This window comes from Varroa destructor, unplaced genomic scaffold, assembly GCF_002443255.2.
Source record: "Varroa destructor unplaced genomic scaffold, Vdes_3.0 BEIS01000004.1, whole genome shotgun sequence".
In the NCBI taxonomy this organism is placed as follows: domain Eukaryota; kingdom Metazoa; phylum Arthropoda; class Arachnida; order Mesostigmata; family Varroidae; genus Varroa; species Varroa destructor.
Window position 1 is genome coordinate 18767779 of NW_019211457.1, and position 23834 is coordinate 18791612.

General features: G+C 43.0%; 1 protein-coding gene across 2 annotated transcripts in view; it reads right to left on the reverse strand.

The window, feature by feature from the left end:
* LOC111249353 (serine/threonine-protein kinase PLK2-like) overlaps positions 1 to 23834 on the reverse strand; it is a 130964-nt gene that overhangs the window by 33406 nt on the left and 73724 nt on the right. The window contains exon 2 of one of the 2 annotated variants that reach the window (XM_022803118.2): positions 4925 to 5060. The exons of the other annotated variant lie outside the window; for it this stretch is intronic. Within the exon in view, the coding sequence (XP_022658853.1) occupies positions 4925 to 4954 (30 nt within the window). The 5' untranslated portion in view covers positions 4955 to 5060. The remainder of the gene's footprint in view (positions 1 to 4924; positions 5061 to 23834) is intronic. 2 annotated transcript variants of the gene reach the window in all.

The window sequence follows — 23834 nt, forward strand, 5'->3', positions numbered from 1 at the left end:
GAGTGAAACACGTGTGCTCAGCAACTGGTAATATTCGAACCCCTTTATCTCCGAAGAAGTAATGATTGGATCTCATTATATCTTTTCTAAAGGTGGCCTAGAGTCCGGTCATATAAGTAGCTAACAAGTAGTTACGAACGATGTCGTAATCATGACATAGCAAATATTGGATAACAATTGTTCCCACACTAATTATTGGCCCGTCATGTCCAGGTATCGTCAAAGGGTCGTTCTTTCAATTGGCCAGAGTTTATAGCCTTATGGCTTGCATTTTTTGTTTCCTTTCTCCCCTCCTTCCCTACCCCGTGTACTTTGACAAATCCGCTATCGGCAGAGCAAAACCGATGATGATGATCCTATCGAAAAGGCACAATATTGTAGTTCGATGAAAAATTAATCGATCGGGAGAAAAATCTCACCTGGCTTTGTTATTGACGCTGCTGGTCTGTCGTGCAGGCGCCGCCGCCGTCTTTGTTGCATAAGAACATTGTAGCTCGATACGTCGCTTCCACTCAATGGTGACGCCAACAGCAGCAGCAGTGAGCGTTTCGTCTCGTCGCTTCTCTTTTAGCTGTACTTATTATTGTTATGATTCGAGCACCGGTAGTTGTTGAATAATGGCTCGCAATGACGGTCATAACAGCCGCTACCGAAGCTCCGTTGAAGCGCCGCCGACGAGTGGAAATAGTATCCCCCCACCTCCGTCGCGTCCCGCTCGTCGCCCTTTGCTCGTCCCCACTCCCGGTCGAGGCTGGGCCTCAGCCATTTCGTTCATTGTAGCCGTTTCCTCGCCTCATTTTTCTCCCCGACCTCCACCCCTCCCCCCAGTCGAACGAAGACGAAACAGAAAACCGACACGACAGAACAGGAAAGGATAGAGCGTAGCCAAATGGGAGAGAGAGTAAACAATGAACGGATGGTTGAACAGAGGGACGGAAGGAAGCTTGGCCGGGTCGTTGCAGCGACGTGAAGCGCGTTCTGAACGTGGCGGCACAACGATACTATGGCCAAATCGATTGCCATCATTATATGTGCATATGTAGAAAGATAAATGAATATCTATATTTTTTACATGGACAAATTTTCATCAGTGTTTGTATATGTAGGCTAGTATTATTTATTCATCGATGTTATACAAATTGCTTGAAGGTGGATACTGGAAGAAACAATAGTAAGAGACATTGACAACATATTCATACGCTTGTTTCAAGGAAAATGCATCTTGACTATACGTTACTAATATAATACGTGACAATGTCAAGAGGAATGAGCAATTTATTGCTCCTTTTTGTTTTTTAATTTATAGCGCCGTATCGGCCTATCATCACATTCTATTTAGCGTTTATATAATTATATTTACATACAATGCGTATAGACCGAGCCAATAATTAACCTTTTACTCTGTTCAGTTTGCGTGTATCCTATCAACAGGCGAAACAATTGTCCATCGGCCAGGGTTGACTGCACAAATAGAACTGTCAGCGACCTCTCAACATCCGCACCGACAAGAGAAAGACATGGTTTATAGTGTTGCTGATAGCTATATTAATAAATGGACCGGATACGTACAATACTCTATAGACAGCGAAAAGGATCAAAATGCCGTAATATTAGCTTCACTCTGCCGCTGGCTTTGGCGAATAACGGAAATAACGCTGCCGTTGCACGCGAGCATGCGCCAGCAAAAAATAAATCTGCACAGAAGGGCGCGCAGCAGCGGCCGTTGGGACGGAATCACAAAGACCGGAACAAGCGGCAGCAGCGCGCTCGACCGACAACGCACTCTCCGCAACAGATAAAATTGTAATCGACATTTCAAGTTATTTAAAGGTATACCTTTCCATCGTACCTTTAATTTACAGAACCATTATCACTAAAACTATTGATGAGAACCGTATAAGTTACTGTTTCAGTTTCCACAATAATACACCTCGAGAAGACTCGGCTCTGGCCCTTTTCAATACAAGTGAGAGTTGTATAAGGGTATAAATATTAACTGCACGTCCACAACATATGATTTACGCCACTTGGACAAGGCAACTTTGCCCTCCTCTCCCAATGACGTATTGCAGAATCTACCGGTGCCCATATCAACGCGTACTGATTGCGCAAGTTGAAGCGTATTTATTGTTTTAACATACAATCGGATTTAGTCGCATCGCTCACTATTATGAAGCACTGCGTGAGTGACAGCAGTCTAGTTTCTTTGGCCTGCTAGAAGCCGAAAACAGGCTCTCCATGAGATACTTTTTTCCCTACGTAAAAACACAAATGCGAATTTACTTGTCAGCGTGTCTCCCGACAGCTGGAAGATAGACCGGACAGAAGATTATATATATATATATAGCGTGATAGCTTCTACTGAGAGTCTGCCTGTGATGGGCTGTCGGTCGGTGTGCTTATCGTCGAGGAAAAACCAAACACGGAACTTATTCATAGAAAAAAAAGCCTAGGAAGTGCCGTCCGACGCCGTTGCTGCCACCACCAAACTAAATGCCTATACGCGTCTGTCGTAGCGGTGATCCACAGCGCAGGCCGTTGTTCACTTCCTTTATGCGTAACGTTCTCCTGTGCCACTGCCTTGTTCTCTTCTTCTGTTGCACCCATTCGCTAGCCAATTCATTTGCAAAGGCGCAAACGATCTGTACCTGAAAGGCGTCCACAAGGCCCAGGACCCCTGGGATGGCCTTCTCCGGGTAGTGCCTACGACAGGTTTCCTGGCCAAAGGCGGTTACACTCTGCCGCTGGTTAATCGTCACTTTTATAGCTTAGCTTTCGTTATCGACTTTTAGAGGTCACTGCATCCAGCCGGTGTAGACCTAACAGTTCAGGGCAAAGCTACGTTATCCCAGTGGTAACAGTTTTACCAACAGATACTAGAGTACCTGGAGCACTCAGAAATGTTTTTATGAAGTACCACAACCGGTCACCGTCATCGCCGTTGACGCAATTCTTGCTCCTACTGGCGGTTCTCTTTCACGCTAACACATTGACTGAGCGATAAAGAAAATATGAACAAATAGCCTCATAGCAGGCAGTCTTTCAAAAGAGACAAAGACCAAAATGAGAGAGCGATAGCGTAGAGCTACGATAGCTCTACTCAGGTCTCGACTCTGCAGTGCGTTGTCCACCTCTAGTGAGAGTAGACAACGACAGGGAAAATTCTGCATGTCGTTTCTTTGGCACAGCTAGCTACGGCCAAAATCCCTGGCCGATCCGTGCTCTAGATTCTCGTACAACAACAACAGCAGCAGCCGCAGTGTCATTACCACTCAGTCAACTAAACAACAAAAAGCGCCGGTCAACACAGAGTGAGAAAGGATTTGGCGGAACTCGAGAACCTCGCTCTCGGTCCTATCTGAAAATCTCAAGCAGGTTTTGCCACTGCCACTATTAGCAGCAAACCTGGGAATAGCCGCCGTTTACTACTCGGCCCTAGTCAGCTGAGCATCGCAGCCACAGTCATATGTTCGATCGTAGATGGTGAACAAACGAACGTGCAAGCGACAGTGCCCGTTGTCGCTTTCCTTATTACTGGCTCTGATCTGTCCTTCTGGCCAAACGTTTTCTTTCCTCAGGACCAAAATAACGGGAAGGGCACATTTCTGGTGCGACCGTGGCTCTTGCCGCCATTTCGACCAATGCCACTGACATACTGGTTGTGTTAGAAGCCATAAACGCACGACAACAGCAGCAGTAATGGCAGCTTAACTTTTGTTTTTAGTGGCTCCTAGCATTGAAAGGAACAGTCCTGAGAAGACAGAACGAGAATGTTTCTAACGGTTACCCGTATTCTCTGGAATTCTCAAATACAGTCGGTGTTTATGACGACGTAAGCGCGATGAGTAGCTTCACTGTTAACGAGGTGCTCAGACAATGAGGCTTTGTTGTGTATTCTGCCAAAAATACGAGCTTTTCTTCAGATACTTTACAGGGGCCATCAGTTTCTGTTCCCGTGGGAATTAATTCGTATTTACAGCTTTGTCTAGGAGCCTTTTCCCGCTTCACTCGTCTTAATCAAAAAATTTTTCCACCGTCTTCACGGCTACGACACCCGCTATCGACTTAATAACTAGTGGTAGAACATAACAAATAGAAAAAAAGGGAACGACAACCATGCTGCAATCATCCTTAGTGTTGATTGTCAACCTTCACATAACGTTTCTGCCTGTGAAATCATGGCCTGTTGTTACAGTGCGTCGGCTTTCTCCAGGGCTTCTGCTTCTTTCACTCCTTTTCTATTCTACATTCTAAGTACTGCCCGCTTTTGTTGAGCCTGATCGTTTCGTTTATTCGTCAACAACAGCAGGAATAATAATCGTTATGATTACCTACTCTATTTTATCAATATTTTGGGCATTTAGAATACGCAAAAAGCATAAAACGATGAGATATCCATTTCAGCAGCAGGTCATAACGGTTAAGTAACAATGAAAAAAAAATAAGGATCATATAAGCGGGAAAAGGGAGAGTTGGCCGAAGAACGTTTCCATTACATTAGAGACAGCAGCGCCAGTTGCCACTATCCTGGTATCACGGCTGTCAAGTGTCAGCTCTCCGTTGATTATTTACCTTAACCTTACCTAACTCAATATTACCTAACTCAATAAATATGCGAATAAGGGAAAATGTACCCTCTTTCGATGCTTGGTCCCCGATTAGCAAAACACGGGCCCTTCTTTTTTAGACATGGTGGTACGTTGCAGTTAGCATACAGTAGCGTAAACACGTTTGCTCGCTGAATCAGCACACGACTTTGCGTACCGGGTCCTCTAAATGCCATCCATATAAGAATCATCAGTTATACAAAAAATTAGTAGCACCCTAAGCCTGAGTGCACTTGAGGTATCTGACCTTGAAACCCTATTCAAGTTATTATAGACGACAGGCCCTGAAATATATCAGCAATCTCAATGTATATTACCAGGTTTGGTGAAATAGCACATTCGGCCATTGATTCAGAGGAATCTCATGAAAACAATCCTTGGCTTGACCTGGAATGGTAGACAATAACATACGGAGACTGCGTAGCAGTACGACGGCTCAGTCATCAATCTTACCTAGAAACGACAAGAAGTTGAATTGCGATTGTTTTAATACATACTACAAACAACAATAAATAACTGTAATAGTGTTTCTTTCGATTCGCCATGGTGCTTGATGCACTGGTCGGTGGGAGAAACGACAGCCTCATACCTAGAACAGACAGATCACATCTACTATGGCCGTTGTATATAATACTGTAACTCTGACACCCTTACTATTCCAGCTATAATCTGCCAGGACAACAATCAGCATTTCGAGTTGACACACAGTGAAGACACAAAGAATGAAAGAGGATGGCTATCGAGAACAAATACGTGGCCCATATGGAAGCGTAACGTTGTTAATATCCTAAATCCAGTAATCGTTGAAGTACCAACGGCCATTCTAATGAAGCTCTGCTGCACGAGTCACGACCCGTAGACTCGTGCTCGCAATCGACTCATGACAGCTGCCATTATAATTAACTAAGCTGAGAACGCAGCTTTATATATACCTAATTACGAGATTAAACTATTATATAGTGCTTATTATATATACCATCTATAAACCCTGTGACTAAATTCAACTAGAGGCCTGCAAATTGCTTAATTGACTTTATTTTTTAATTGATTGGATGAATTTCTTTTTCACCACTCTTCGATGCGCACCAGTCGGGCGTCTCTATAATTTGCTATAGAATAAGACAATTTTGTCTGACGTACCACTGCTTCAAAATGTACCTGTGTACTCTACACACGTGTATGTAGGCACTTCATTGGCTGGCCGATAACCTGTCGAATAAATAAATACTACTTGATAGAAGAGCAATTTGCCTTTGGTCATATGCTTGAAAGTACGCGCCCTGTCCATGATTCATTTATGCTGTACTGCTGATATATGTTTTAGTTCAGCCACTGTCAAGCACCACTTCAAGACTATACGGAGGCCTCAGACCTTTCATTCAGAGGGCACGGAACCCAATCAACGAATTCTACAAACCTGATTTCTTTTCCTTCTATTCTATTTACTGGCGCGTAACTTTACGAATGCTTTCCACTTAGTTATGTTACACGAATCCCCTCTGAACGGTATACACAGATACTGAAATCATTGACCTTCCACGGTACCATCGGAAACTTTCTTTCTAAATTCGGTTAACAGCTTCGATAGCGTTGACGCTGGAACCGTACTTGCCTTCGACGAAATACTCGCGTGTATCTCTATGGCGAGCTAAAGATCTCATGCTTTTAATTTGGACATTTTTGCGCGTGTTCATGAAGATCATATCCGTATTACCGTTCATGACACTTTTGTCACTGTCGCGCATGTTACTAGTAATATTGGTACTACTGCTTCTAACGTCACGGCCCTTTATTCCCTGATTTTGGCTGTATGTTTTTGAAGAATGCTATAAGGAGGCAGGTAACGTCAGACCAATACGATCCTGGAGCTCGATTTATTTCGTTCTGTTTCATAGGCAAAAGAGGCACCTACGTTATGTCCAACCTCTTGATCCTATCTATTTTGGTTCGCCTCTTTCTTTTTGCCTTCCTGCAACTAGACCTGAGTGAGGGTAGAATAAACAGCTGATGACACGCAGCAGTAGTTGGCAGTGCTTTCCCACTGACTTGAACCGACTACATCTAATATGTAGGTACCTAGATACATGGACCTCCAGCGCCGTCAGGGTTGCTGCCGAGCGTTGCTGCCGCTGTTGGTGGCAGAAGAAGTCATTCGTAGTGCGCAACCCCTCTGATCTCCGACGGTGGCCCCCGTTCATTTCCTCTCTTTGATCTCTGTTTTTGCCTTTTTCTCTTTCTACCAGCTGAGAATTATCTCGTCAGCCGCACGCTCACTCAGGGACCGACCGGCTGGTTCAGTGACTAGCGTTACCAACTAAAACTACAACGAAAGCCACTACATTAAGCGCGGACGCAGCAGATTGCGTCTTCTATCCACATCTGCTATTTGAAGAAACTACTCAACTATGTAAAGATGAACAGGACGCTCCAATCCTCCCTTCATTTCAGTTGATTCTCTAGCGACACACAAGCCCAAAACGTTTACATCATTTTCTTCAGATCCGTCTAAAGAGATCACACATACATACACACACCCCCATAGGAATATCTACGCATGCAGATGCAAATCCTCCTCGCATTCACAGGTCTACTCAGGGACGCACAAGCCCTTGTAGAAGTATAACCCTAGCAACAGTGGCTCAAACAAGGCGCATGGTTCACGGCTCCTAACAACTCTTCAGAGCCGACCTACATAGCCAGCCTTCAGATCCCGCATTGTGTTTAGCTCCTGCCTTTTCATATCCGTGACGAGATTCTTCTCATAGTCAACGGCGTCTATAGTGTCTAACGCGACGCCGATGGAGGCTACTGCCAGAAATGAGCAAGTCACTGTGGCTACGACAAGCATCAGCACACGCGTATAATAAACACTAGTGATGCTAATGGCGGCGCGGCTGTGATGCTGATTCTGCTAGTTCTACGGCTACGGCCAAGAAGTGAGACAACGCAGACGCGTTACCAGTAACCATCGCTATTGGCTCGGTTAGAGCTAGTTTTTCCTCACCCTTCTTTTCTATCTGTCTTGAGAATAACGCATCGTTCAGGCCTATAAGTCAACTATAACTATCGGCTACTACATGTCTGTCCAGCAGCCCCTAAGCACATATATAGTGCAGAGCGGGTCCTTCTTATTTTGTAGTTCTCTTCTTCTGTGTTACTAAAAAAAAGGGGGTTGTCGTGCACGCCGTTCTCCGCCACACGCCACAGGTTCTGATACTCCACCCGGTCCGTGGTCGCCCCTCCGTGGCATTTTTTGTAGCGTAGTTGGCGACGACGTTGAGTCGACGGCCTAACTGGGAGTGGTGAATTAATCAAGTTACTTTTCCATGAAGTGGAAATAGTTGTAATATATGCACGGATTGTGACTGTAGCAACATTATTTCGTTAAGAGTCATTTCCCTCTCGTTGTTTGTTTCTCAGAAATATACTACGTCCAATATGGCGAGCAGGGAAACCTTGTGCTGTGTATAACGCGAATGAAAAGTTTGCTAATAAAACTTTTTGTAATCCCGCTTTCGTAACCATACATACACATCTTGTGTGCCCTCGCACGAAGTCGTTTTGATAGTTGCTACATTCGTTTATAGGTGATGTGTTACAACAACGGCGCATGTGACCATTTGCCTAGTCTTTATCGGAGGCGTCTGTGCAACGATGATTGAATTTATTGTCGAAAATGTGTTTAGGGGCAGTCAGGCTACCACGTAACGCCGCTGCCCCATAACGAACAGTGTCATTAAAGGTAAATACGAGGCATGCACTTTTTGTTGTTGAAAAAGACATTTGTAGTATCAAGTTCGTGCCCTCCAAAGATCTCTAAGTACTTCACTAGTATGAATACTACACTTCTTTACTGCAAATTAAAGTTTTTCATCTTGTAAAATTGTCCAGCCGTATTCTTTACCCAGTTTGGCCCTAATTGGTCTGCCGTACTTCGTTTCTGTTTATTTAGTTGTCGTCCCTCAACGCTTCCGTATGCTTGGATGTGTCTGTGTGCTGCAGCAGAAGACGCTTGTGTCTCGTCTTTACCATCGTTGTTATTCTGACTATAAGTCATTCCTACAATGTCTTTACGTTTGTACGTGCCATGCGAGCACCTGGCGCATAATGTCAGTGAGTCAGTCAACTACAGTGACATGAGCTGCTTCTGTCTTGTCATTTTTCTTAAGGATGAGCGACCCAGTCAGGACCCGGCGGTCAAGTGAACGTGCGCCCGAATCACAAAAACCCGCCAGCGAGCAACTGAAGCCAGTCAAGTAAGAATACAACGCTTGAGCAGGAGCAGAAAAGATGTAAACAATACATCGTTAGGGTAGATTCTGGACGCGGACATCAATTGACTAATATGGCGAACCTGTCGGACAGCCAAGATATAGTAGAGCACCGCGAGGCAGCAGCAGGCCCTTCTGCTGCTGCTCTTAGGCGTGCCGTTAGTTGCTCGGCGACAGGATGTTCATCGGAGCCGCCTTGAATACCCATTAGTCCCATTCATCTACCCCGTTTTAAGCGTTTCAAGCTCAAACCAGAGACAACAGCAGAAGTCGGTCCTCCAATAGCAATGCCGTTCAACAGGCGCTACCGTGCGCTTGATGATAGCTTCCTTCCGACTATGCTACAGCGTTACAGCGACAACCTTTTTTGCCATTTGATCACTGGACGATGTCAGCCGTAGCTTTTTAAACGATGGACTCAAGATTTCACTTGTCCTGTGTATAGCTCCGATGCCGATAGGTTCACACACAAGCAAAGCAGAAGACGTCATACGACCTGTCAATGTCAGACAAATGATGATGGTCAACCGCAACGCGCACATCGAGCCGCTACGCGTACCCCCATCGTGTGGCTGGCCTGGTCTACAAACTTTGTTAAACGTCGTGTGTGTTCATAGCTTCACGTATCGTTCTATACGGAGTACAATGTCATTTGTACCAAACTCAAATCTACAGTTTTCATTGTAAAGCTCTTGTCTTCATTAAAGAAATGGAGCTCCCATTATAGAAACAAATGTAACAGTAGCAAGTACAAGCGCGTCTCAATGCATTTCGTGGACGATCATCGACACCATAATGGTCGTCATCATAGACTTATATGCTGAAAATTTTATATATATATCGCAGAAACAAGAACAACAAGAAACCGCCTCAGCAGCGATCGCCCCGCAGTTGCAGACGATCATTCGGACATCGAATCCAAATTGGATGAGACAGAAAGATGGCCGCCGGACGTTGCGTTCTCTTTTGTAGTTTTCTTTTTCGTCTGCTTCCAGTATCGTCATCAACAGAGCACAGCATGACAGCCCGTTCCACCCTTACAATTGCTTATAATGCTACCCATAAAAACTATAATGATGATAGAGTGAATATATGGGTGCTGACAGACAGAAAGACCACGGATACAAACAACAGCGGACGCTTGTCATGCCGGGACTGGGCACGTGAGCACCCATAAGAGGCTACCCCCAGCAGCACCTACCCCTATTTTTTCGTCTTTTGCGTCTACAACAACAGGAGACTCTTCTTCTTCCTCATTTTTTTTTTTCGCTTTTCTTCGAACCCCACCTACCCCGACCCTTTTCTTCTCCGCAATGAAGCAAATGTAATAGAATGCGGTCAGGTGTAATTCGGAGCATTACTCAGATCCGATCACGGTGCTATTGAATTCAACAAATTACATTATGTTCATCCAAACGAAAGACCCTTTGAAAAATGAAAGAGACAAACATGTACACACACATATTTTTATAAATTCGCATCATTGTCTAGATCCCGTGTAACAATAAAAACACTGTAATAACATTGTTATTATTATCGCCACGAGCGCAATCCTGCCCCCTGCGAAGTACTACTACAATTAAACCAGTGGTAATGAGAACGGTCGCCGATGCCCGCCGAACGTGGCACTTTGAATTATCTTCACTTAATCGCATAGTTTGTGAATTTTTGTCGACAGCGGGGCTTAAACCAGCGACTCTGGGCTCTTTCAGCTTAATGTCCCGTCCATCGCGTTAAAAATAGTACATAATTTTCCTATGTGTGCAATAATTACAATACCCAATGCAATGAACCTGCTACTTACAAATGTAACAGAACCATTTTCACACACTTAGAAAAGTGCCATTATGTATTACAGAGCTATTAGCACATAATCCGTTGTGATTTTAGTTAGTTATTCAAGGGAGCATTGAAACTATTCCATATACGTGATGGCTAGTAACATAAAAATCGCTGATACAGCGGAGTATATACATAAGATCAACTTGTCAGACTTTTTCTAATCGCTTCTGTTCCATCTTCAGTATTAGAAACTAATGCTGCTACTGGCACTAATCCCAGCAGGGGGTAAAGGGGACGTAAGGCCGGCCAAAAGCCGCAAGTATATCATTGTCATCACCAGCAACAAAGATGACAGTATCTGCTTGCTCCAACATCCCTTCATGTGGGGCGCAAACAGATAGGCGAGTCGTTTGCAGTCCAATCATCGCTCGTAAACACTCCCTCATTTACTAACGAAAAAGACGAAACCGCTGAACTAACGCAATGGTTCATCTTTCGATAGACTTTCAAGAAAAAGGGTCAAAGAGAGTTTGACAAACGGACGTCAAATGAAATAAAATTTGACCTATATTGTCAATGGCTCTAGAAACTGTAATAGTAATACAATCTGAAACAATCTTCATCATCATGAGCTAGTGGGCCTCAGAGCTGAACAACGATCTCTGACTGTATGCAGGACTGCCGCACGAGCTGAAGCGGGAAAACAGAATAAGTTTTCCCGCTTTTTCCTATCCTTTCTATCTCTTGCTGCTGTGACTTTTTCGACCGATCTGAGCTCTCCTAGTGATACGAGGGGACGAACCCATCTCAGCTCACAATTATGAATTCAATCGATGGTTCTTTGTTAATATCTGTGGATATATGCCTTTGTAATATCGAGTCCACCTTGTGTACGGAAATAGCTTTAGCGACAAACGCATGAAGCAGAAACAACAACAGCGATGAAAGGTCGGGTAACATGTAACGAAAACACTGCAAACGAATGTTCCACAGCAGATTCCAAAAGCATTTAAAACTATTTTGTAAGATCTTCTTTTAATATGCGCTGAATGGCTTTTTTTTTCTTCTTTACTTTCAAACTCCAGCGATCTTTTATCTAGTTTACGCCCTAGTGATTTTGTACTGACTACGAATAATTCGGGGACAAATTCCAGTTGGCGCTTTAGACAACAAAAGAGTAACAACAGAACAGTCAAAGGTTTTGTTTCATACTTTACCATCATGAACGGAAGCTTTCCAGCCAGCTAATCCAAGACAGCTGTTTGCCGCCAGCTACTAGGTCTGAATTTTTAGGTACAATTGATAGTAAAGGCCGCCCCACGGTCGAAATTTTCCTGAGCAATACCTACATACTCGCCTAAGCGTTCGAAATTAGGCTACGCTGCCGCTTTCGATATATATTTTCGCTCCAGATAACGCTTCGGTATTAACGAAAGAAGAATGACATTGGTAGCTTAAGAACAATAACGGCCGCTTTTTGGTATTGGCAACTTTGTTTGTAATCGCTAATTGGGCCGAGTCGACCTTTCTCACTCGCCCGTTCATGGCCATGTATTGATTTGCGACAAATTGCCCATCGGCTGAGTAAATCCTGTAATTTTGTATGCTCGTAATCTAACAGTAGAAAAAAAAAGCAACAATGCGACGTAATAAATATAGCTAGCGGTAGGTATAATGGTAAATTTACGAGTAAAGAGGTAAATTTCTCCAGAGCCCTATACAAAATCATCACAAGCCGCAAACAACGCAGAAAGACCCCTTCAGGGGCCACCGCTACCGGTGAACAGTTCCCGCGCCAGCTGGCAGCAAATACTGATTATTGCGTTTAGCTTTCTCCTTCTATTTTCGTACACTTGAAGTACTATTTAGGGTAATATTTGTATCGCATGTATAGTTCCTTTGTAAACAGCGAAATCTACATAAAGGTCCTGTAAGATGTTTTTGAGTGACGTTCATAACAAGGGGCTGCACTTTAATATAATTGTAATGCACCATAAAGCAAAAAAGCCTGGCAGCTTTACTATTGGCTACGAATTTGTTACAATTTAATTTAGCTGACCAATTCTAGTTTGTTTTTCTCCATTGTTCCATCCGCATTTGCCTTTCCTAGAATTTCTATGTGACGTCGTCAACAGCGCTCAATAGTCATCTTCTATATGATCTCGCTTATTTTCTTTTCGGATTTCCGCTACGTACCACCATCGGGGGATTGTAACAGCCAACGGCCGAGCAGCGGCGGCACACTAAATTTTGCAATACGTATTTATTTCCATGAAAGTGTTACGTCGCTCTGGCGCGACAGCATCTTTGTTACGGCCGTCATTTCCGCATGTATCCCCTATGGAAAATTAAGCTCAATTTGATTTTGATTTCGGTGTAGATATCTACAGGTGCAGATCTCCGTGTCGAGTCAGGCAGTTCTATTCAAATTTTACCGGTGACGTAAGTTTCTGCAAAACCAGCAGCGGCCGCAGAATGGTTAAATAGCCGGGTTTCGCGCTCCGAAAGGCCAGGGATGCCTTTTTTGTGCTTAGAGTCAGCATGCTATATATATATATATATATATATTGCGCGTGTTTATGTATAGTGCGAGAACACACAGCGGTTGCAGTAATTACATAGATGGCAAACCGTAATATACCTTCATCGGATATAGCGGAAGAGGGAACTACAGCTGAGAAAGGCGACCGTATCGCATTGGAGACGTTATCGTCGACCATTTGACGCCACTAATACTAATTGTAGTACGAGCAGCAGTGTAGAAAAAAACAACAGATGTCAACCATTGATCCGAAAGAAATTCGATAATGTTCAATGGGCGACGTGAATGTCGCGGTCGACCGATGCGCGGATTGAACACTGCAGCCGCCACATAAAAATCGCCAAAAGTACATTCAAATAGAAAGAAAACAAGGACCGATTTTCCGATCAGCTAGCGATTTGTCGTTTCTACTTTTCCATGGGCTGTTTGTTGTGAACATTTCTTTCACTTTTCATTTTTCGTCCCTTTGCTCCTTAGAGAAGAAAAGTAATAGAAAAGCACTTCCGGTATTCTCCTATTTTTTCGCCATAAAATAGATACGGATAGCGATTTGGGCTGAAAAATTTTCGACTCCATTTAGAAAGAAAAAACTTCCAGGAAGATCGGATAAGTACAAAGAAAGTTATAGATACGGTTATACACTGTTCTGCATAAACGGTTATGGGTACCACCAAGATCAACACGATGTCCATTATTAATAACACTAGTATTTTTCTCAGCGTCATTTATTTCCATATATCAGCAGCAAATATCACACTTCATTTGAACTAGTGGTTTCTATCTAAATCTACTTCCTTGACTTCTATGAAGTGGTGGGGTTCTGCCCGACGATGCTTGCACTCCTTCCATACATTATATTACACGTGCTCACTCACCATAGCAGTTCCTGGTTTGTACAGCAGGTTTCCTTCCGCAGGAGACGCCGACTACCCCGGTCGACTGATGAGTCTAAACTCTCGCGCCGTTTAAGCGTTAGGGTCCACTATCAGTATATGGCAATATGATGTGCTAACCTATTGCTACTGCTGTTGTTACTGCTACGATCAATTGGGCTCGATGCTAGATAAACGAACAGACAGTTGATACAGCTGTATCTGCTGTAGCGTAAACATTTTTCTCATTTATTCTTTCTTCTTATTTCCTACTGTATTTACATTAGCTTCTTCGCAGAAGTAGGGCTCTTCCCATCTCAAGCAAAAATCAGACATCGTCAAGTCCTGCTTTTCCCTCTTCCATTTCCCATCTAGTGTCCCCTCGTAACCTCCGCTTGTCCCCCTATTATCGTCACCCGTTTTTTCTTCGGGGGCAAAGAGTAAAGAAAAATTATTATTTTTATTATGATGATGATGATACTAGCAAGTGCTATTACTCCTAACGCACAACTTTCCCTCGGACATCTTCATCGATATTTTATTGCTACTGCTGCTAGTGGTACTTCCTCTCTAAGCGAAAGCGCCATCAAATTGAGGTTGAAACCCTCGGCGTCGGCGGCAAGTACTGTTCTATCCTTCGTAGCGTTGCTTCCAGCTGACGCTTAACGTTGGTTATACGATGCTTCGACTGGTACAGCTTTGTGTATGTGTTTCTGCGCAATGAATATACAATTTTTCTTCTATGCCTTTTTGTTGTTTGTTCTCAGCTAGCCAGCTCTTTCCTTTTTTCAACGGCTGGATCGTCCCGCTGTAGTCATTGCGCTCAGGCGCAATCACTAACCGATCGAATCGAGAAGACCCATAACACAATGGTAATCATTCATGCATATATATATCAGCTGATACCGACTTTATTGTAGATACTTCTGTTACCGTTGCTATTGTAATAGGAAACGATAATGCAGTTATCAACGCCGTTATCAATATGCGGTACATTTAAAAAATAGCGCCGACATATGCTGCTGCCGCCGCTGTTTTAAACGGGACTGTTGTGTTCAACGAACTGGTGTTAGAAAATAGTTTTCTACGCGTGTTCTCCAGAGCAAGGAGAGTTCAATGGCGAAGCTCGATATATAAATCCTATAAATAATTGTCCTAAAAGTAAATGAAAAATCGCTGCAGAAGGAAAAAAACATTGCATCTATAGCAGAAATAGTAGTAGCAAATCAAATTAAAGGATTTCTATTGTATCCTTTTTCCCTGTATGCGTTTCCAAATTGTTGATTTTGTCCCGTCATATAACGATACCAGGGTTGTTGATCTAAAGTTTCCTAACCTATAACGGGATCGATTTGTGCTCAGGTATGCCTATTAGAACTATAGATTGATATCAGTTGTGTACTGCCACCATTGTCCTATTCAGGAGTACCATTAGATTCTCGTACCTATGTCGTTACGCAAAATCATCCCACGTAGACCACGTCACAGTAACTAACTTCAGGTTTCAACATTGCCTGAAATAACTATAAAACGAACACGTCGAAATGAAAAATTTACAGCAATGCTTGCCCAAGCCCCAGCTGATCATGAGGAAACGATGGTAGTCAGTTACCAGCTTAATCGGTACATCAAACGCGGACGTATCTTTAACTTCCTATGACGCATCAGTGATTTTCTACTAATTAACTTGATTCGGACCAAAGAGGTCCACTCAGCTTAGAACTGAAGCAGTAAACAGTCAAAATAGGTAAACATATGATTGTTGTTCTTTTCTATTAAAAGATTGACGACCGATACTCAAATGTTTGCCGTTGTTGCCATCGCGAAGAACTTAAGTGAACTTGATGCATCGCTAAACTGGTTGAACCACTGTAATAACTTAATTGAGAATTGAGTTGCCTTTATGAGTCAGTATAGGTGTCAGTGACACGGTTTTAACGGCGTTATTGCAGACATTTTTTCCACCCCTATCAGCGCCGTTCCCTTAACGTGTGATCGGTGAAAGAGCCTGCCTGACACATTTGCACATATCTATTTACAGCGAGAAACTTAATCCCTTGATGTTCGCCCATGGCCCAGTTTATCGGTAAACATAACGCTGACGATGATGATCCGACATACTGATGTGACTTTCACGCTTGTAGTTATATAGATATGTGTAAGCGTCTTTATAGCGAGAGTGACGCGTGCCTACGTGTTTGTATATGTAATTAACACACACATGTATAAATATATAAGGGTACCACTAAATAGACACGCCTATGCGCACACGTAATCAACAAACGTATAGGCGAACAGTTATAGACACGAATATAGATCACTGAGCGGTACGACGATGCTACCTACCATTTTGGCCGCCGAAAAAACCGTTATGCGTAGAGCGACTAGCAACAGATTCTCTCTCTCTCTCTCTCTCTCTCTCTATCTATCTCAAATAAGATTGACATAATGTCGTCGACAGCAGCGTTGTATCGCTACTGCCGTCATCACGACCAGCGCCCCCTCTTCACGTCGGCCATCGTTTATGGTCCCCGGGATTGAATCGGTGACTGACGCAGACGATGGCAACTAACCAGTCAATTATGACATCAACGGGGAGGGATCAAAGATCCTCCTTGACGCGACAGCTACTCCGTATTTTTACTGACTTAGAATATACAACTTGTTTTGAGAAAATCGACTCATCTGAAGCAATTGTCGTTGACATTTGAAATAAACGCACCACTAGAATGCAGGAGGTTCGATTAGTATCTCCTGAGAGTGCACCTGTCAGATTGATAGGTTGATGGGTGTATATATATATGTATACAGGGTGTTCCAAAAATGTATCCACAATTTAAATGATTTGAACTCAAATTTTTATCTCCGCATAATTTGCATGTAGGTTTCAAAAGAACCTATCTTAAATGTATAGCTTTTTATCCTCCCGCAAATTGCCGCCTCTCCTATCAGTACACTGCCAATAATGGAGAGTTGTTAATTTAAAAAACTTGTGCTCTTGTTATCGTCTGATTAAATTGGGGTCTTCATAGTTTCCAATGTCATCGATACTCGCACGTAGATTGCTCTGAAGAATGGACAGGCTGTTCTTATCCGTGTGAAGCATTCTCATTAGGATATGCTCTTCCATTCTACTGTGCAGGTGCTTTGTTCTGTGAAAGAATAAAGGCTACGATCGTAACTAAAGTCTTCTTGAACGCGGGGAAAAATAGATCATTGTAGTAAATTCAAGGAAGAAGATAAGTGGAATGCACATCTTTTGGAACACCCTGTATATAGAAGAAATACTAAGGAAGAACCTAGCATCAAACGCAAGTCGTCTGAATTCATATCTTTACTGTCTGAACATTTGGCCAGTTTACAACTGAAGACAAGCATAATAGGGCCATATTAACATACTTGCTGCGATTGACAGATATAATAGGTATTTATGTAGACACACATAGCAAGAACCCGGCCCAAGCCTCACAAAAATTACTTCTAATTTCATCCAGAGAACTTGTTGAAAATCAAGCGAGCTAACAATTAGTAGATTTTAGACACAAAGAAAAACAACCAGGAGGGCGTCATGCCCTAGCGTAAAATTGATCCTATTCGCATATACGCTAATAATAACACTCGCGCATAGTCGTAAGTTGTTTGGCTCATTGACGGGCAATTCTATGTTTCCATGAACTATTACACAGAAACAATCGTTAGAGAATGCTCTTGTACTAGAGTTAATAGAGAGCAGTATTAGAGTCTCTAGGGATTCAAATAGGATCAAGTAAAATAGTAAGTAAGCCTGCTGTATGCTGTCATTAAGCATTTTCCTATTTGGCCATGTTTAGGACTAAAGCAGACAATCGGTGTCCTTGCCGAGATAAAAGAGGATCTGAAATCATTAGGTTTATCTCAATTTTCTGGGCCTTCGATAAGCCTAGTTATTGTATTGCACGCAAATCAATTTTAACATTGTTTTTCTAAACCTTCTTCAATGTTATTTTTTCTTATGGTACTGCAACAATGCCGATACAAGCAATGTTCGTTTTCATTGTAGGAATTTAATCTCTGTCAATTTGTACGTGAATCGGTTGATTGGTCCGTTTTCAAAATTGAATTCCTGTGAAATCTGTTATGGTTTGTACCCACCGATTTAAGCGTGACGAATGACGTCGAGGTCAGCAGCATCCTGTTAGGTTTTGAAACCTCACGAGTATTAATTCTCGCTAAAATAATATGAATCATCAGTTCTATATGTGGGCAAGCTCTTTTGCTTTCCTAATTTAGGACAAACGCATATAGAAACATTTTCTATAAAAGGCTATCCAGTACGTAAGCTTCTGGGTTTCTTTTCCAGGTGCGTCTACTCTGATTGCAAAGCTGTCTCTATACTGAGCTGTGATCGCGTTGAAACGTTCACTAACGTCGCCCATACGACTAAACGCATAGCTGTTGGTTACCACTAATGAAAAGCTTTCCCAGATGCTATAACCAACACTTGTCTGTATGCGTGTTGAAGAAGAATCTCTTTAGGATGTGGTCAAAGAAGAACTTAACATCCCATTGTACTGGCTACTTGTACAGGATAATTGTACAGGAACGAAGTGGCAAACGTTCTGAAAATAAAAGTTCCGATGCTGTTATGTCCAAATGTTTTGTTGACACAACTGCACATAATCGTGCAGACACGTTTCCAGTTATCTTACCTCAGCTTCCTATCATGGCACCCGACGCTTGGGAAATGAGTCGTTGGTGAGTTTGTTCGGTTCTCGAACTCCATTAACGGTGATAATTATTACAAATAGATCAGTTGAACGAATGCTCCTGATATCGCGATTCCTAACCGCATAGTAACGATCGTTTTCTTCAGCACCCACGTTCGCATGCTGAAGCAAATCTATTACATCTGCACATACAAATGCACCTGATAAGAATCCCGTGCGAAAGAATTTTCGAGAACTGCTCCGGGTTATCAAACATCGATTGTTATCTTGTTCCTCGCTGTACCACCGACACGTATTTATGCACGTAAGGGTTGGCCGTCTGGGTGCTACAAACTCCCTCCAGCCTCTTCCGCGTAGAGATCGAATCGCCGGACGAGGTTGCCGACCAATCGCTATCAAAAAAAACTTCATTGATTCATTGACCTCGTCGTAACGCGTACCGACCTCAAACTAAATATCTTACCTTTGTTTTTCAGTGGCATATTATCTTATGATAATATGCAACGTCTATTTCTACATGAATGCAATAATAGTTGGTAACACGCAGCTATTCCATAGAACTTATGCTACGTGTAAATGTCAAGCCATACTGTCGAGTGAGACGCATACGAATAAATAGATCAGTAGCGTGAAAAACGCGTATCGTTCTCAGACGTTCCCCATAGAGCCAAGCTCGCTCGCGCTTAGGTACGCCTGAGTGCTTTTCGACTCTTGAGGCAACAGTCACCCCCGGCTGCCTCGAGCTGAACGATGCTGATTGTACTGTTGCTGCACTTAGGATCTTGTTCGACCCGCAACAAAATGAATTATAATTACATAAACAAGTGGTGGCTTTGGACGTCGCTTGTTTCCCTCTGCGTAGCACGCCACCGTTAACAACTCTATTATCTGAGCAAAACAGTGATAATAGTGCTGATTAATATTATAGTCTTACGAAACAGTACTCGTACTTAAAGAAGTAAGAATCTAAGTAAGAAAAATAAGTAACTCAGCATTCGTCCATCTGTTTCATACCAATTTCACACCCATATTTGTTAGATGTGTTTTAGAAGCGCGCTTATTTCATAATGGGCTTTCGTTATATGTCTCAGTGTGAACTCAGTCCCCTGTGCCGTACGTGTACGGTCAATAATATTGTTATCATCGTATTTAAAAATAATAATAGTTTAAGAAATAATTCATTTAACACTTATTACATAGCTACTCCTAAGAGCTACAGATTTCTGTTGTAAAATGGTTTTACGGAACGCAAGCTTTTAGGAAAATCACGGCTTAAAATGGATCCTTTTTTGCCGGCTAAAACTAGGACCTGATTTACAGTTCTTACTCTAGACGCACTATCGACTATCATCATGTAGCAGGCATCACTTTATTGCTCCTATTGCTGCTACTGCTGGCGGTCCACTTGTCGTTTGCCAGATAAACGACTTGGGGAACATAATCGAGTGTAGCATGGTATTGACCGACATCAGTTCCTGTGCTGTCTCATTGATCGCTTGGTCATTTTGGTTGACAGCGGTGGTTTAGCGGCGGCTCTACAAACTGAATGATTGCCACTCACGAAGCCACGCTACTGTCGACTGCCCCCGTGTCAACTTCACTTGATCGCCAGGTACCTGCCAATGACGATCTTAATGCACAGAGCTGGCACAGCCGGCTATGAAGGGCCCCCCGCTCCACTCATGTCTCAAGAATTGCCTGTTTCGAGATAACGTGCCTCGGCATAAGCGACCTTTCGACACTAGCATTAGCTTTAGACGTTGTTTTTTTTTTAATAGATCCAGCAGACGCAACGCGCTAGTAAATACCGCTAAGCGAAAGAGCACAGCGGACGAAGTAGGCTAGAGACTGATAATGGTTATGTTTGTTATTCGTTAAACAATGTCATCTGTAACTTCGTACACGCTTTTAACTTGGAACGTTTGTATTTGGCGGGCTTGTTTACGAAAATTTTAATTATTTACACGTTTCAAAAATATAGCATAGGCTGCACATCTTAACAAGGCATTTAAATTTGCCTTCCTTTGAAAGCCATCACAGATGACAGTCCTTTTGTTCTTTCTTGCACAACTATATTAGCGATACAGAAATGCCCCTCTACATTTAAGGTCTATTATGAATCATTAATCTTGCTGGCTTGGAAACATTCCATATAGAAACTCTGTAAAATAGAAGACCCTTCCAAGCTATACGATTCATGACGACTGCTACTACTGGCATCGCTATAAGCGCCACATTTTCAAGGTAGAATCACGGCTTCCATAATTTAGTGCACGATCAGCTAATCTTTACTTTTTTCACTTTTTTATTTAATTTTGTCTTCAGTCGTCGTCGTCGTCGTCGTCATTGTTGCGATGGTTGCCTGGTCATGGCAGTGACCATGGTGATTGTCTGTCCATCGTCTTCCGCGTTCAAATATTGCTCCAGCTATAAGCTTAGTTCGAATTTCAATTAGCTGTGCTTGTTGGGAAACGCCAGGTTCACTGCATGAGCAGAAAATGAATTATCGCCTGTTGTGCGATACCGTCACATCATCAAAGGTAGATAAGGCCATAAGGCAAAGCATTTTTTGCCATCATTATTAATAACGAGTCCAGTTGCTATGCATATACATATACATGGTGCGGCAATTAAATTGGGACAGATTTTGGTGGGCTGTTTATCGTGGGAGACATGCGTTCATTCGCTTCTCTCGTTCGCAGGCCACTCTTTTCTCTCACCAAAGCAACAGGCGCATTAGGACGCATCATAATACGTCACTATCGGAAACTGAGCGAAGATCAGCTATTATCCAATCTTCACGAGCAACATGAACCCTTAAGCGAAGTTATAAACTTCTTGGGTAACTCAAATATACAACGTACAATTTCGCAAATAGGTATACGGTCTCAGGAAAGGTAGAAGCAAAACCTAGTACAATCCAACGGACGAATGTGACAAGGGAAAGAACAACGAGAACGAGATTAATAGATACAGTCTAAAATTTAGTTCCTAATGATCCTTCTGATTCAATGAGGGCGCTGGTGCGAAGATGTACTCTGAGTGAACGTAAAATATAACGGATTTTTCACGAAAACCTCAGGTACCCGTACTGTGTTATAAAACTAAAACAGTGTACTCTGGAAACAATTGAACAAAGAGGTTTAACCGATGCTATTTGCTATTCGATCCTCTTCAGCATAAAGCGGCAGACCGTCCTTGATTTTTCTCTGACGAGCAACGCTATCTCCGATGCAAAAATCGACTGCAGGAATGATCGCTATCTTGCTCACGATCTAAAGGACGTGCCTATCGTGCCTATAAGCAAATTCTCGGCCAAAGTTCATGCTCTGAGTGTGGTATCCAGTGAAGGAGACATCGTGCCATGATACTTTTCCAGAAAGACAAGCGCGTCATTAAAAAAGGTTCATCTGCATGTGCGACAAACTATCGACGTTTATCGATAGCTGAGATGTCTGAGGGAAGACCATATGTAATCCAGCAAAACGATGCACCGACTCACGCAAGTCGATTAGCGCAGGCTTGTCTACTTTAGACTACGAGCATGTTGTGGGTTGAGCATATACGACCGCCGAATAGCCCAGATCCAAACCCGTTAGATCACTATGCATTTTTGAGTGATAGGCCAAGAAGTCTCGACATGGAAACGTCGACTAGGTCACTCGCGCTATCAAAAAGACGCTCACAGAATTTCACAGAAAAATATTTGAAATGACCGTGTGAGTTCATTAGGATTCAACTGAAAATCGTCTGACGGCGAACGCTTGTTTCATCATCAGAAATAATACTTCTAGTACACACAAGATTGCGGATTGCAAGATATCTGTTTTTGTTTAAATATAGTCTTGAAAGCAACACATTAGAGAAGGTCCTAATTTACGTGCCGGACTTGTATGTATATATCGTCTTTGAACAAGTAAATTGTGTGACTTGAATGGTTCTAGCAAATGAGTAAATCGTTGTCATACGAGTACATAGCACTATTCTTATTCTATTATTCCTTGTCGTTGTATAATAAATAACCGCCTTCATCGCTCGTTCCTATGATACAGCGAACATTGCTTTGTGTGAGCGTTGGAAGCGTCGTTACTGCTTGGTAATCAACAAGCAGCCAAAGCTTTCCCTGATGCCACTGCCGTTGCCGTTCTTGCAACTGTCATAAGGTAAAGTGTAAGAGACAGACAGTAAGGACAGATATAGTAGGCTCTCTACGGATGGCCCAAGCGCAGCTGCGTTGGCTGCCTGAGTGCCTGATTGAGTGAGCGACGACGGGTTGCAGCCGTCGCCGCCACGAAGAGAGAAAATAACGGCTATTTCGGGAAATAAAGACTGCGATATCTTCGAAAGGGACGGAATCACTGACGTTGCGGACGGCAATATCGATTCTACTCCCGCCACCGCTGTGGTTTCTGTTGCTCGCGTTCTTCCTGTCAACTAAGTGCTCTAGCTGGGCCTCGGCTGTATTCGTCTTGCGTGCAGCATGACACAAGGGCAGGCTGCACTTAGCAGACGTGTTAACAGTTTGTTTTGTTATCGTTCCATAACGTTAGCGTCGTCATGGCGGCATTATAGTGGACAACTTCTTTCGCACGGTCGGAATGAAACGTATTGAAGAGCCTAAATCTTTTAATAGAGACGGTGACGTTCTTCTTTTGTCTCTCAAAGATCTAACTTCTTAGAGCTTCAATGACGCCCCAGTTTAACGTATACATCAAAGGTTTTAATCATATAAGGCATGATGAAATAACTCGTTTTAGTCTCTAAGTGCTCGTAAATAGTGTGGGTCGCAAGGCTCATAGCACGAATTAGTCTACCTGTGTATATTCGAATTTTGCCGTAATACGTAAGCACAAGTTTGGGCCGATCGATCGGTCGATCGATTCTTAGGGTCGGCGGATTAGCCCAAGGACATCGTCGATCGACCCTTGCTGTTCTTCGCTCTGGAGCCCGCCTGACGATCTATGCCACTGCCAAAGCTGAGCTCATTTACTTTAAGTTACAGCGTATTCTTAGTACTACTTGCATACCATACGTAGAAAATGGCACCAGCGCTT